At 52.8% G+C, this 15,945-nt stretch overlaps 2 protein-coding genes across 8 annotated transcripts in view; one reads left to right on the plus strand and one right to left on the minus strand.

Moving 5' to 3' along the window:
* The window catches only part of HEPACAM (hepatic and glial cell adhesion molecule), a 543,784-nt gene that overhangs the window by 440,138 nt on the left and 87,701 nt on the right, over positions 1 to 15,945 (minus strand). The gene's annotated exons all lie outside the window — the stretch shown is intronic.
* Positions 1 to 15,945, plus strand: part of PKNOX2 (PBX/knotted 1 homeobox 2) — a 329,979-nt gene that overhangs the window by 240,423 nt on the left and 73,611 nt on the right. For 5 of the 7 annotated variants that reach the window (XM_050755704.1, XM_050755705.1, XM_050755701.1 and 2 more), the window contains one exon: positions 7,921 to 8,029. The exons of the other annotated variants lie outside the window; for them this stretch is intronic. In XM_050755704.1, coding sequence (XP_050611661.1) covers positions 7,943 to 8,029 — 87 coding nt within the window. In that variant the 5' untranslated portion in view covers positions 7,921 to 7,942. The remainder of the gene's footprint in view (positions 1 to 7,920; positions 8,030 to 15,945) is intronic. 7 annotated transcript variants of the gene reach the window in all.

The raw sequence follows: 15,945 nt of genomic DNA on the forward strand, positions 1-15,945 counted from the left end.
TTTTTTTTCTTTTTTCTGTTTTTTGTTTTATTTTGTTTAAAGGAACCAAAGGGGGAAAAATTGCCAAGTTGTAAAGTGCTTAAAGAGGAGATGAGAATCTTCATCAAAATGCTAAAAGCTGGAGGGGAGAGTAATGTGAGAACTCTTGCCTGCTATTTATGGGATTGATTCTCAGATCAAGAAGAAGCAAGCAGTTGGATGAAAGGAATTATTGTTAAGCTCCTCGGTAGGAAGATCTAATGGACAATTGCCGCTATCAGGGGGAATTAAATTGCTGTTTCAGTTTGTAAAATATATCAGCGGCTTTTTGAAGCCAGAAAAGGTGTGACAGCGAGGCAGGGAGGGCGGTGTGGAGAGGCAGGAGCAAGACCAGGAAGAGGGCGCCCCAGCAGGGCGGGTGTTGCTCCTCTGACTCCCCTGCTCCGTGTTGTGAAGCCCAGTTAAAAAAATAGCTGAACTGGGGACTCGAGGAGGAGAGGCTGCAGGCCTGGAACTCTGGCTTCTGTGTGAGTCAGAGCGGCATGGCCATCAGCAAAGGGCAGGACGGTGGGGCTCCTATCTGGGAAACCTGGTCTGGCTGGAGTTCAAGGAAGGCAAGTCCTGTCCATGGAGGAGGGAACGGCTGAGGAGGGTGATGGACCCAGTGCTGGGGCCTGTCCCCAAACACTGCTTTGTCATGCTGCTTGTGTGCCCACTAATCCTCCCCATAGTGAACCGTGGACACAGAGGGACCCGGTGTCCTCTCCTCCAGGGTGGGTCTCTAATGTAAGCTTCTGCTCATCTCTAGGCTGGGGTCAGTGAGTGCATAGGTTGGCCCGACCACATTGGGGACATACTGTTACTCCAAATAAAGAACAAACAATAAAATGGTCTTGGGAGTGGAGAAGGGAGAGGAGGTTGAGGCCCTTGGAAATAGGACCACAGGCCATTTATGGGGAGGCCACGCTCCTTGGGATGGAAACTGGGGGTTGGGGGAAGGGTCTCTGGGTTCTCTGGTCTCACAGAAGGCTCTTACCTTTTCCAAAGCGCATTCACTCCATGTGGCATTTAAGGGCTGAAGGAGGATTGAGAGAGAGAGAGATTTGCACATCTCTCAGAGAGTCAGAAGCAGGCAGTCCTAGCCAAAGCTCATGCTGGCTTCCGCTCTGTCCCCACTCTGTTCCCCGGACACCAGCATTGTGATATTAGGGCATGACCTGGCACCACCTCCCAAGTTGGCTTCCCAGAAGGGTGGCAAATGACAATTAGTGCAGAGAGCTATGGGTGGCCAGAGCGTCTGCTTGTCTGGGTTGTCATCTCTGCCTCCCCGCTGAGTATTCCAAGGAGGACCTGGAGGGGCAGCAGGGAAGCAGGTGTTCTGGCTGTGACATTCTGCAAGGACTTGGGCTCTGTGCCGGGTGCAGTGTGCCCTGGGACCTGGGTCATTGTGGAGTTGCAGCTTATTTTTGACCTCTTAGCTGGCCTTCAGGACACTAAGGCCTGAAGAACAAGAATGTCAGACCTGAGTGCAAATCCCACTCAGTTCCTCTGCACCTGTCCCTCCTTCAGTAACAGATAGGCACAACCTGTCTCCCTGGTTCCCAGGCCCCACTCCGAGACTGACCTCATCAGACTGGAGGATCTCCATGTCGCCCCATCAGCCCAAGATCAGAAAGACAGGGAGAAAGCAGCACCCACTCAGCCCCACATTCCTGCTGTCTGAATCCTCAGGGTCCCCAGCTTCCTCTCAGCGCCCACTGCCCCTGGGTTGAAGAGGCAGGCGAGGGTGTTTGCCGTGCTGTGAGGTGGGGCAGGCACTGGGGAGCTTGCTCCTCTTTCCAAATTCCTTAATCCTCCCCTCCAGGAGCCTCCACTTCTCCCTCTTTTGAAACATTTCAATACGACAACTGATTTGGAGGTGACAAACCCCTGCTCACATGGTCAAGCTTCCCAGCCCATGGTGTGTCCTCTCTCTTCCTTCTGTCCTCCTCTGCCACCACAAATTGACCTCACCCTTGTCACTGCTCAGTTCTCGGTGCCAAATCCATCCACCAAGCCTCAGGGACCACCGAGCTCCAGCAGACACCCCGCCTCCAGCTTGTCACTTCTAGCCCTTACTGGTTTTTGCAGAGAAACCTGGTGTGTGTGTGTGTTTCTCTGTGTGTGTGCTCGCGTGCACCCACACGCCTTCGCTTCTTTAGATAAATCCACAGAGTCACATGAAATCAGTGACAGGTTGACACCGTTATTTCAAGATTCATCGCTGTGAGTTGCCAGCAGAGGAGACCTAGCCAACTCCATTCCACCAGCAACACTTTTTTTTTTTCCAGGCATAATTTATAGCACTGGGGTGAATTTGTTTCCAAAAGATGAATATCACACTATCAGCAACAGCTGCCTCTCATTTTTATTTGTTTTTAAATTTGACTCAAAGTCCAATTCTCCATACATATCCCAAGCTGCAAATCCTAAGGCGACTGATTACATGATTTAGTAAACAGGTTATATTATATAATGCAATTAAAGCAGGGCCCTGCGACGCCACCTACAGGCCACTTCTGGGAAGGGAGCTGGGCCAGGGAAGATCATTTTGGACGCAGGGCTGGGGCTGAGGGAGAAGAGACGGATTGCGCCAGGGTTGAGAAGGCTGCCCCAGAGGGAGATGTTGAAGCCAGCCAGGTTACTAATGCAGCTTTTCGGTCCCTCCTGCTGAGTTCACTGTGTTATTTCAGCCTCCTGCAAATCTGTCTAGACGTCAGAACCCAGGCCTGGGCAGTTGCTCAGAGGGGACAGCCTGGGGTGGGGGTGGAGGGGTAACCTGGGGGCGTCTGGACTGAAGGGAATGACAGCTCCTGGCTCGCTGGTCTCAGGGGCCTCCTTTCCACTCTCCAACTAGATGGGAGGAAGAGAAGTCAGGCACTGGCTGGCCTTTAGAAAGAAGCTACAATCCAACTCTTTCCGTTCCATTCAACAAGAATATGTGCAGTGCAAATCCTGGGCAAAGGCTTCCCGAATATTCTGGGGAAATCCCTTCATTTTGCAGTCTGAGAGGGAAAGTGACTTGTACTGGCTACAGAATAAGTGGTAGATTCCACTGGATGTGGAATCCAGACTTTTTTGCCCCAAGCCCAGGCTTAGATCATGGGAACTGAGAGCTGAGGGGTGGCCCTGTGAATTCCCTCATCCAATCCCAAAGTTTACAGATGGGGAAATTGAGACCCAGACAGGGGATGGGACTTCCACAGCCCCTACTTGTCTCAAGGGAAGGAAAATCATGAACACGCTGCTTGTGTGTGTCAGAGGACAGACCAGAAGCATTCCTAGGGGGCCTCAGGAGTGCCTCTTAGCTGCTATGGAAGGAAGGAAGGGAGGAAGGAAGGGAGGGAGGGACGGAGGGAGGGAGGGAGGGAGGGAGGGAGGGAGGGAGGGAGGGAGGGGAAGGGAAGAAGAAAGGGAAGGAGGGAAGAAGGGACAGGAAGGGAGGAAGGAAGGGGGGAAGGAAGGGAGGAAGGGAGGAAAGAGGGGAGGAAGTCAGGGGCCAGAAGGCAGGTGGACCCAGGGCCACCATCCCCTCCATCCCTCTCTCTGAACTCCAGCACTCTTCAGATGAACGAGGCTCTGGGCCTGAAAGATTCCAGCATCTTTAAAGAGTTCTTCTAAGAGGGTAACATCGCTGAAAAGCAGTTTCTGGAGAGAAGGGACTCACTTTCCCGGGGCTGAGAAAGAAACTTGACCAGAGGGAGTGGGGGGAAGGGCGTGAAGGAAGAAAACAGGACTGTCAGATTCCAGGAGGGTGGGAGTGTCCCTCCCCTTGTCTTTGTGCCAACCATGGGCCCAGTCTCCAGTTTGGGGCAGGTGGGTGGGACAGTGAGGCGCCAAGTGAGCTGGCCCTACTTCCCCTCTCCCCCATCAATTTGTCTCAGCTAGGGTCAGGGGCCAGGAACAAATGCTGTCAGGCCAGCTGGCCAGAGAGTTCCCAATTAGACTTTGTGTCTCATCCTTAAGGCCCTGAGCCCCCAACCCCGGCACCCTGGCCCAATTACTGCCCAGCAGCATTAACCCCTTGGTGCCCCAGGCCGTTAATGGAATGTTAATTGGTCTAATGGGTTTCATGTCAACAAGTCCTAATGAGCTCCTTCCTAATGAGCTTGGTATTTTTTTCTGAGCCTGTTTGTCAACACACTGGATTTGGGGCTCCAGACTGCCGGCCTGGTGGTACAGGGCTGTGGGGGGAGTGGGTTGAGGAGGCTGAGGGAGGCGGGTGCCCAGGATTGCCCATCCCATTTCCTAAAGGGGTGTGCTTTTATGACTCTGCATCCACTGACCCTGCCTCGCCGGCTCCTGGGCTCTCTAACATGGCATTTTAGTTTCTTCTGATGATATCAGAGACACAAATGATTTCTTCTTGGTTAACATTGTGGGGTCGAGTGTTGCGTTAGAATTTTTCCCTCCTAGATGTCTTATCATAAAGGTTTTCAGCACTGAACAAAACAAATCAAAAAGCAACCTTTCCCCATGAGCCTGTTCACGATGGGAAATCTCTCCGTGGGAGACGCTCCTGTCTGGCCTCCATTTGCAGTCTTGCCTGTGCCCCCCTTGAATGCCCAGGTGTCTTGTGACAGAGCACTGGGGCCTCTGGACAGGGCCAAGCAGCCTCTCAGAGTCCGTGACAAAAGCTCTGAAGCCCAGAGGTGGGTTTGCAGGGGCTCAGGCCTGCTGCTCCTCTCCCTCTCCCAAAAAAAATGCAAAAAAGGCAGGCTTCCCCCAAAGGGCCAGGACCCCTGCTGTGGCTCAAGGAGTTCCCCCACACCCCACTGCAAAGTCCCAGCCAAGTCCCAGATAAGGCGAGTCAGATCCCCAAATTCCTCTCCAGGATGGTTGCACGTGGCTTCTCAGGAACCGGGGAAGTGCATGTGTGGGTGGAGAGGTGTGAGGCAAAGAGCCAGCTTCCGGACATGGGTGCAGGGTCCTCCCGCAGCTGAGCTCCCGGAGTGTCAAGTTGCCAGAGGCTTCTGTGCCTGAGCGAGCAGAGAAGGAAACTTAAGCCTCTGTTGAAAAGGCCTCCTGTTCTCTTGCAGGAGAAGCCCCCAGAGGGTAATGGGGCAGTGGCCTAGTGGCCTATGGTGACCCCAAGGAGGGGGAGGGTCCAGGGCCATCTGGGTCTTCAGAATATTATTCCTGTGTCTTCTTCCTAGGCGGGTCTGGCCCTGCTCCACAGCCTGGTGGGCTCAGGACTGAACAGTCTCCTCTCAGCCTCACAGGTGGTTGTCTCTGGGTGCAGACCACTCTTAGCCAGCCCTCCTTACCCCCAGACACGGCAGCCCTCCTGCTGCTACCAATGTTTCTAGGGACAGCGCCTCTGAAATGACCCTGCCTTCCATTCATTGGACGGTGAACAAAAGAATGTGAATGAAAGGCGCCTCTCTGTAGCCTATGCCCCCTCGTTGAGCTTCCTTTGTTTTGCCTTCATTATGACTTTCTAATCCATGGAATGAGGTTACCAAAAGACCCAAGCCGGAGGTTAAAGAGAACTAGTTGCCCCTAAGAGGGGAGAAAGCCCTCCTTCCTGAGGCGGCTCCCACGCTGACTCTGCCCCCAGGCTCCCTCTTCTGGAGGCTGCAGGCACTACAGTGCTATAGCCCTTCACGAGTTTCCCCTGCCGGTGAGCATCTGTGATCCGTGCTCTGAGATCCCACCATCCTGGTCCTTGGGCCCTATCCAAAGTTGCCTTCTCTGCCAGAGTTCCAGGGAAGGCTATGTTTCATAGTCCCCTGAAACATTCCTATTTCCTTTATTTTGTCAGGGTCCAAAAAAGAGAAACTCCACCCACTTTAATATCTCAAAAGTCTTAATTCTGGAACTTCCTTCTGATGTCTCAAAGAGTCTGTATCTCCCCCACACACACACACACCTTTTTCCCTCTGCAACCCTCACTCTGCTCTTGGCTCTCTGGGATGCCGACCACCACGCAGACAAAAATCCAGCTGTGAACAGAGGCCTTGGTTCCCCTGCCTGAAGAGAGAGGCTCCCCCAAGGCCCCCTCCTGCGTCCCCTTGCAAAAGGAAATTGGATCTCAGGGACTAGTGGCGTGTGAGATGGGCGAGGCGCTGCGTGCTGTTGTGAAGATATCCTGGTGGTCCGTCCAGGTGGGGGCGAGCAACAGGCAGTGAGGCCGATGGAACCAGCCCGCAGTTGGCGTTTTTAGCACTGGGGGAACCATCCCTCCCTGTGCCTTCTCCACCCACCTCCACCTCACTTTCCTCCTCCTGTAGGACCATGACCCCCCTCTCCTAGCCATGCTCCTTGGAGAGAAGACCTTGCCTCATTCATCTGTCTCACCACACTCCTCACTCAGCTCTCTGCACAGAGTTGGTAGTTGGTAGACATCTATTGAGTGAAACACGCATTTCCAGTGCTTTTTGCAGAAGGTCAAAGTGTACTTGGTACCTTGGAGACTCAGGTCAGGTCAGAGTAGCTCTTACTTCCCTTTCCTGAGAAAGAACCAAATGAATCACACACACACACACACACACACACACACACACGACCCTGGAGGCCAGCCCCTTTAGTTGATAGCAGCTCCAAAGCACTCTCAAATTCCCACAGAATTCAGGTCTGTGAACATTTTGGAAGAGCCTGGGAAGGGCCAGGCTGGAAAAGGATGAAGCCCCGGGTGCTCGAGGGAGAGGTATGAGTGCTGTGCTCACAAAGGTTTCTAGACCAACAGTGCCCTCCACCCAGGAGAAGAACGCGTCCTGCACTCCACAGAGGCTCTTAGCAACCTCCTACCCTACAGTGGACAGCCCCGTATCAGGCAACTAGCCTGTGGCTTCTAGATCTAAATATTTCAGAGCATCTACTGTAGCACAACAGCTCTCTGGGCATTCTGTTTCTTGGGTGGCACAGCTGGGCTATCTCCACTTATGGCACCACATCCTAGTTCAAGAGGAAGTCTTGAGGCTTCATGGGGACAGCTCGCCTGCTTACTGGTGATGGGGAAAAGGTGGGGGGAACAGTGGAGCAGACCCAGAGCTGGGAATCTGGAGGTGCTGCTTCCATCCCAGCTTCACCAGCAAGTCCCCCAACCCCCGCCCTCCCATACACAAGTCACCCTTGGCCTCTGTCTTCTACCAGCCAAAGAGGCAGGTAGCCCATTTGGCTCTGACAGCTCTTCCCGCACCCACACATTCCGGTGACCATACTAAACCAAGGCTGAGGAAAGTCCTGCTTAATAGGATATGCAGGCACATCTGTGGACACGCCCATAGTCACAAGCCCGCGCCTGGAAAAGTACAGGAGTGGACGGCATTCCCTGCCTCTTTCCCTTCCTCAAGGCCTCCAGGCAGCCACCCTGGGGCTGCAGTCTGAGGAGGGGTCCGGGGCCCCGTGTCCTTGCCACCACTAGGAGGTGTGGTGAGCCCTGGGGAGGGGCGAGCTCAGCGCTTGAGGACCCTGGGGCTCTGTAGCTGGCCTGGGGCCCTCCTGCCCCTGTGCGCGCTGTGGCTGCTCCAGAAAGCCTGGGGAACAGCGGGGCCAGGAGCACCCTTATCAGGCTGGGACTCAGGGCCCTCCTGGGGAAGGAGGGGTATCCAAATGGTCTCCAGTCCCACGTGCTCCTACCAGGCAGGCCTCCTCCCCCTTAGGACCCCTCCCCACATGCACAACAGGCCTGAGCTGATGCTGAACAAAGCGCCGCTGCAGGGGTACCGGTTGTTTTACATATGATTTGAATATTGTTTCTTTCAAGTCAAAATAGCACAGCAAGCCCCTCCCCACCCAGGCTTCTCCCTTAGCTCTCATTTGTTGCCCTGAAGGGCGTGCAACCCTTGCTGCATCCGGCCGGCCCAGGTGGCCCAGCGGGGGACACAGGGAGCTGCTGGGTGCCCAGGGCGGGCCTGCTCGGCGGTGTTAACGGTGCGGCCCCCTTTCTCCTGCCCACAGGTCCTCCATGTGAATCAATCCCATGATGCAACATGCCTCCCCAGCCCCCGCTCTGACGATGATGGCCACGCAGAATGTCCCGCCCCCACCCTACCAGGACAGCCCACAGGTGAGTGCGCAGGGGCCGCTGCCTCCCACCATGGGGGAGGGAGTGTGGTGGCCTTAGAGCCCCAGCTGCAGGCTGGGATATTCCAGGGGCGGACGGGCAGAGCCAGGCCTCCCACAGTCATGTCCTGGCGGCACTCCTGGCTCTTCCCCCTCAGCCTGGGGAGCGAGAGTCCTGCAAACATAGACCCCAAGGGGAGCCACCAGGTTCAGAACCCGGGACCTAGGACTGGAAGCTAGAGTAATGGTCACAGTCCTGTCCCCCACCCCACCCCTCAGACAGCAGAGAAGCCCAGCCAAACCCCTTTGTTGTGACTGGGGCAAAATCCACAGCTGGGGAGACCCAGGTTTTGAGTGGAACCGCCCTCTGAGTGTTTGAGAAACTTGCTACTCAGAGGCTCCTGAGTGTCAGGCCCGCGTTCTCCGTCACTTGGGCTCTTGTCCTCCTCTGCCTGCCTATCGGGAGAATCTCTGTTCTCTTCAGAACTCCTCTGGGCTTCTACTTTTTAAAAGCCAAGATTCCTTCTGTATACCCCACAACCCCTTTCTTCTGGTCCCCAGCTTCCACCCCTCAGCTCAGACACAGCTGCCCCCCAAGATCTTCTGCACCCCCTACCCTGATTGCCACTCCTGCAACAGCCCCTTCTCAGCAGTGCCTTCTCGCTGTCTTCATGCTGTCGGCCCTCCTCCTCCTGGAAGCCTGCCCAGCTTGTGGGGGCTGCCCTCCCACATCCTTGAGACCAGCCGCTTTTCCTATTTGCTTCCCCCAGGTGCTCCTCTTGTCCACCCTTGGTTCTTTGGAAACTTTGAGTTTTGTGTCTGTGCTTTCACAGAAGCCTTCATTCTCTGACGCCTCCCTTCACACTCTCCTGTCAATATGAATTCGACAATTATTTATTGGGCACCTGTGATGTGAAATGCACCCAGCTAGAATGTCCATCCTCACATATGCCCATGTGCAGCAGTTGCCCGCTGAGTGCTATGGGCAGGCTACCATCTGCACTCCTCCAGCAGCCACTCTCTGCCTTACCCTGCCATCCCTCACTCATCAAACACAGCGGTTCTCATGGGCTACATGGAAAATTTGTGCAGCATGAAAGGGGTCTTAAGATGCAGATGCTGGGCTTGTGCTCACTATGGTCCTGATGCCCCCAGCCTAGTGAGAGCATATAGTAGCTGCTTTATACATCATTGTCATCCCCCGGGAGATTACCAGATGCTCTGGGGCCTCTTTCTAGCGTACTCAGCATATGGAACCCCTTTGACTGCTCTGCCCTTGAAGGTCCAAAAGCGCTGGTCCTTCACCCATGCTGAGCACGTGTCTACGGCCCCACTCCCACATATCAAATCACATTACTTCCCCAGCTCTCCCAGCCTAACCCCATCCTCAGTGAACCCACTGCTCATGCCAGTAGTTTCCATGAATAAGCCACAAGGTTGAACTTGGCCTTTACATGGCTCTTGTATTTGAAAGCTTCCAGGCATTCAGCACTATGTCAAGTCCCTTCCCTCTGTAGTTTCAGCTCCCGAGACAAAGTTCAGAAGGAGCCCTCAACTGATGGGAACCTTTTGCCTCCCAAGAAAAAAGTGAGAGAACGAGAAGCTAGGGGCCAGAATAGGGGCAAGATCTTCCTTCTTTGATAGCAGCAGATCCGTTCCCACTCTGCTCAGCCAGCACACATCAGTGCCCACATATCGATTCAGTGGTGGGAACTTGGGCTCCACTTGTTTTGTAACTGGATTCTCTCGTCAGAATGGGGAACAGAGATGGGGACCCTTCCTGTATTTAGCAGGTGGTAGCTGCCAAGGCCCACACCTCCATACCCAAGACTCAAGGATAGACCAGGGCAGGGCTGAGAGGTCAGAGAACACTGCGTTGGCATGACTGATGGCGGCCGCTCCCCTCTCACCCACCCCTCCCTGTTTTGACTGCCTGGGCAGCTGGGAGAAGTTTTGGTTTGGCGGGGATTAGCGGGAGAGCTGCAGCAAGGGCCTGTGTTGAATGCTGATCCAGAAGCCTAATTTAATGATCAGCATACAGCTGGATTAATACATCCCAGCTGTTGAGGGACGGATGGAGGTGGGCTGCAGTCCTAAGGTGCTCAGCTCCCCAGAAGTCACCACTAAGCTGCTCTAGCCTTTGTGAGGTAGAAGGGAGACTCCACTTCCCTATCTAAGGTCTTAGACAGAAGCCAGATACAGGGACTGCCCGAAGGCTCTCCTCTCTGAGGATCCTCCAGACTGTCACCATTTAAAATCTTCACATTTAGAGCAAAGGAATAATTTGCCCTGGGGAAGCTGCCATCTATTTGTAACCCTGGCAATCCATGAGTGAAATATCTGACGAGAAGCATCAGTGTCCATGGTGAACTGACCAGGTCAAGGTGTCAGGGTCTTCATGGCCTTGACGAAGCCACTAGGCTATGCCCAAATTGCCATTGGCCTTCCCCAAGCTGAGCTGGTTCCCAAGGAAACTGAGCTGGATGTGGGGCTAAGGGAGAGGAGCTCGGGCAGGGGTGGAGTTGGAGGGATGGGGGAGCTGGTGGAGGCCTCCAGAACAAAGGCTTCTGACTCTAGGGGGAGAGGCTGTTCTCTCCGGAGAGGGCTGGTATTTGAGGGCCTTCTGCCCACTCTTTCGGGCTTCTAGGAGGGGCTCCCTTGTAGGAATAGCTCTTCCATGCATGCCTGGCTGCTGGCACTTTCCGCAAACTTGCATTGGACCCCTGACTTCTTCCCTTTATCTTTTCGAGATATGGACCCCAGCTTCCTAGGGGGAGACTCTACTGCATTTCCCTTTAGAGTGTTCATATCCCCGAGAACCAGCCACTCTCTGAGACTCCACATCTTCAGGGAAGCAGACCCTGATGGGGACATGGGTCAGGCACACCAGGGAATCCTGTCCAAAACAGAGCTCTCAGGAAACAAGGCCCACTCCCTCCTCATTCCTTTAGGTCTAATCTCATTATGTTTGGACCACGTATGACTTGTTTCCTCACAACTGGGCAGCTAAGCACACTTCTCCATCACCTCTTCAGAAACCCAGTTTCTTCCACAGGCAACAAATGGACAGTCTCTGATACCAAGTCCCCCAAATGAAAAAGGAAGCGAGACGCAGAGCCCTTCCTCTGAGACCCATGCGATCGTTTTAATAATGTTCCCGTTGTGCTAAGGGCTAGCAATGCCGAGCATAATCTATTCAAATGCACAGGAGAATCTCACTTTGGAAAATTAGGAATCTGCATTAAAAAATTCCCAAGCCCCGGACCTTCTTTATAATAAATTAGAATTTTTTTTCAAGGCAAGTTCTTAACTTGGCAATTTCATTTTTGAAGTTTGGGGAATAAAGTTATTAAAAATGAGGAAGGCCTTTTTTTTTCTTCCCATTTTAGTAGAGAAACATTCATGGTTATGGCCTCGTGCTATTTGGGCACAAGCCAAGTGATACAATGGTTAAGCGGCTTCTAGCCCCTCGGTTCTGTTGCAGTCCATCCTGGAGAAATTTTGCGATTGTTTGTAAGGTCGTCACTCTGTTGATTGTGCACCGAAGGATGACTGTATGTTTAGAAAGTGCAAAAGCAGGCTGGGCACGGTGGCTCATGCCTGTAATCCCAGCCCTTTGGGAGGCCAAGGTGGGTAGATTGCCTGAGGTCAGGAGTTCGAGACCAGCCTGGCCAACATGGTGAAACTCTGTCTCTACTAAAAATACAAAAAGTAGCCAGACATGGTGGCACACGCCTGTAGTCCCAGCTACTTGAGAGGCTGAGGCAGGAGAATTGCTCGAACCCGGGAGGCGGAGTTTGCAGTGAGCCAAGATTGCACCACTGCACTCCAGCCTGGGAGACAGAGTGAGACTCCATCTCAAAAAAGAAAAAAAGAAAGTGCAAAAGCAACAGCCCAGTGGAACCCTCCCTGTGACCTACTTCTTCCTTCTGTTAGCTTCCTGCTAAATTCTGCCAGAGTAGCAGCACCCTCTACTGTCTTAACTACAGGACCCCAATTCCAGCATGCTGTAACTGGGTCCTTGATGCAGACCCTCACTTTGTGCCCTGAAGAGGTAGGGTTAAGTCACCAGGGTGGTGTAATTCTACCATGATTGCCTAATGACCACACTGTCTCTAGAGAGACCTGGATGTGAAATAGGCGTGTGATCCTCAGTTCAGTGCATTGTGTTGATTCCAGCATCACCCCGCTTCTGTTCTGCATCTCTGCCATAGTGGCCTGGCTGTCAGCTGGACTTTCACAGCCCTGTCCTCCCACTGCCCCAGCATCCCCACTGACCCTTCCATTTGCTACTGTTTCTTTCCTCTCCTGCCTTGCTTAGTATCCTAGCAAGTGTCACTCCAGCCTCCCTCCCAGAATTTTCTTGGGAACACACGACCACCCTGTCACTCCTAGGAAAATACCTCTGATTCGTGTACTCTCAGAAATGTCACTCGAGACCTTCCTGTAACACCCATATGCAACATCACCCACCAAGCGAAGTTCTCACTTCTGTAGCTCCATCAGCCACTCTGGGGAGCCATCCGGGTTCACTAGCGAAGGCAACCACTTCACTCCCCTCACCTTCCCACACACAAAACACACTCTCATTATCAGCACCACCCCCCACAACTTTTCCTCAAACGCAGACACATACCTACCGTTCCAAAAATAGCTTTGCCCTTGGCTTATTAGCAAGATAAATATTGTATCTATTTGAGTATGTATTCAATGTTTAGGATGTTCAGTCTGCGTGTCCCCTGCATGTCAGCTGCATGAGCATTGGACTAGAAAGCAGAAATCCTGGTAGATCCTAGTCTGGCCCACTAGGCACAGCCCCTGTCGATGTGAAACTAAACTCAATGGATAGTTTAGGAACAAATTGATGGCTAGGTAGCTAGGTGCTTACGTAGCATTACTTGATGATTAGTGGCATTAAAAGGGTTTTGGCAGTTCACCAAGGATGCAGCCTCATTTTTGACCAGAGAGAGACAAGACAGGCAGTTAGAACTCCCTGTTGAGATCCGCTTTGGGAGACTCACTTTGGAAGGAAGTCAAGTGTTTGCTCAAGGTCCTTTGCAAAAGCTGCGTCCCTCCCATTCCCGCCACCCTGATCCTCTAGCATCTCTCAGAGTGGGGAGAATGGTGTCTGGGACTCCAGGACATGGCACTGAGATCTGGGGTCAACACAACAGTGTCTCACTTACCCTTCAAGAGGAAGGCTAAAGCTGGGCCAGCCACACTGAGGAAGCCAGACCCGTCTCTCTGGACACCGTCTTTCCCTCCCTGTCCCAGCACCATCCCCACTCCAGGTGGGGCCAGGGGAGGCAGATATCCTGGGGAAGCTGGATGGGATTTGATCAGTCATTAGGATCCCCATGCTGGTTTAATTAACTGGAGGCAAAAGGGGGTGGCTGGGGCCCCTGGCTGTGAATGGCCTCCATCCAGTCCGTGCAGCGGTGACAGGCAGAAGCGGGTTCAAATGTTTTCACACTCGCTTTACATTCCTCTCATCTCTTTAAGGGCTGGAGCCCCCTGCCTTGCAGGTCCCTCTGCTCAGCTGCCTGTGAAACACATTCGCTTTGCAGCAATAGAGTTCATTCAGCAGCTTTGAAAGTTCCCCTAAGCCTTTTCTGTGATGGTGATTGATGGCTCCCTCTGCCCCTGGGGGCAACACCCCAGGGACCATATGGGGACCCACCTTCCCTTGCTTCGACTCACCAGAACAGACTCTTCTCTTTCTTTTTTCTTTTCTGCTGGGCCTTTCTTCTCTTTGTGCGCAGTGGCTTCTCTCTCTGCCTGCTTGAGCCACCCATGTCTTTAAGCTGGACACATCCCTGCACTCCCACTCACTCAAGACCTGGACTCTTCATTGTGTAAAAGGCAAAAACAACCTGCAGGTCCGACGGGGCCTTTATGCCCATTTGGAGGTGGTGGGTTGTCAGCATGGCTTTAAAGCTGGGGGAGAAACACTCTACTGGCCTGGGCTAGGTTTTTTATTTGATGAACTTACTATATTCTGATATTTACCAAAAACAGAGATTTTATTGTCTACCCCCTTGTCCCCAAGCAGGACAAATGCCCTAAACAGCTACAAAAATAGTTAATGGCCCTGGGATACAAAGCCTAAAATAAATCAGGGGACAGGCCATCCAAGTCAGCAGCGGGTCTGGGGAGGACCTTACGTGCTCCGCCTCCCTTTCCTGCACCATTAGTCTTAGTTGGTCTTTGGAAAGCTTTGGTGTGTGTGCGGCCTGGCAGGAGGCGGGTGGATGAGTTAGGGCCCCGGGACGCTCGCTGTTCTTGAAGTCTGTGATCTGAAGAGGAGGATGGAATGACTCAACCTCGTAGAAATTCAGGAATCAGGCCTTGTAATAAGAATTTGTATAATTCATCAGCTCCACTGCTGGTGAATTATACAAATTCAGGCAAGTAATTTCAGAGCTGTTTCTTTCATTCACTCATGCATTCGATAAACATTGAGTGTATCCTGTGGACTGTGCGGACATTGTGCTGTGTACTGGGTTGCAAAATCAACGGAGTTCCTGTCCTCTTGGAGCTTAGAGTCCATATGGGGCCTTAGTTTCTGTGTTTGTAAAATGAGAATAACTCTGCCCTCCCTGCTTTGCAAGACTGTTGAGGGTGTGGTTACAAAAAGTACAGTGGTGTTCCTCCACCCGCACCCCAATTTCATTCTTCACTCAATCACCTGCACATCTCTAGCAGCCCAGATGGGATTGAACCTTAATTACTTTTTATTAGGAACATAATAGGCATGTCAAATAGGTTTTACCAGCTATGAACACCCCCTTACACACATGATACACAGAGATGTGCACACACTGGGATTCTGGCGTGCCCTCTGAAAGGCCTATTGGAAATCACTGGTTTGGGACTATTACAAAAGGGAAGGATCTTCCAGAGGGAAGCAATGGGATGGGCAGGGGGCCATCAGTTCCCAGGAAAATGCACAAAGCTGGGAAGTGGAGTCCACAACTTTCCTCTTCTTAGCCTCCTGTCAGTGACAGCTCATTCACTGGAAATGCAGTTAGGAGCAGTGAATGTTCCATGAGTCACATTTTGTAAACCACCTCTTACAAACCCTTTTAAAATTAATCAGCTAACCAAAACCCGCATTGTACACCACTGAATAACTCTTCTGTGGCCTGTTCTATCCATTTGGCCCAAGATCAGAATGGAGGTGACCGAGGCCCACTGTTCCGAGAGCCTCTTTGAGCTACGTTGGGCTGCCTGGCTCTGCTGCCGGCCCTTCCTCTCCCTGGGCTAACTGGGTTGGGGAATATTTTGAGGAGCCCTCTTTGGCTTCTCCCAGGCTTTGAGATCCTGGAGGTCTTTAGCACATCCCTCATCATTGTCTCCTTGGGGTCATCCTTCGCTCATTTAACACGTGGGAGTGCACCGCGGGCAGGCATGGAAGCTGGGAGACCAGCCCACTCATGAGATGGACAAAGGGCCCGATGTTGGGGTGCATTCAGATGAGGCAGGAGTCCAGTTTTCCGAGGCCTGGGGAGGGAGGAGAAGCAGGAAAGGTTTCTTGGAAGAGTTGAAGCTGCATCTGGGTGGGAGGCAGGCTGTGGGGGACATGAGGACAGTCCCTGCTGAGGCAGCTATGGGAGCAAAGGCAGGAAGGTGGACACCATTGGAAAGGCAGGAGGGTAGACACCATCGGGCGTGCTCAGGCAACCAAGGGTAGGTCTGAGGCGATAGGGTAAGGGGAGGAGGGCTGGGCAGGTGCAAGGCTGCGAATCTGTGAGTAGCTTCCAGGAGTTTTGAAAGTTCCCTCAGCTTTTTCTGTGACTGTAATCGAAGGGTCTCTCTGCCCCTGGGGGCAACACCGTATGGGGACCCACTTTCCCTTGCTTTGACTCATCAAAACAGACTCTTCTCTTTCTTTTTTCTTTTCTGCTGGGCCTTTCTTCT

This window comes from Macaca thibetana, chromosome 14 (genome assembly GCF_024542745.1).
Source record: "Macaca thibetana thibetana isolate TM-01 chromosome 14, ASM2454274v1, whole genome shotgun sequence".
Taxonomy (NCBI): Eukaryota; Metazoa; Chordata; class Mammalia; order Primates; family Cercopithecidae; genus Macaca; species Macaca thibetana.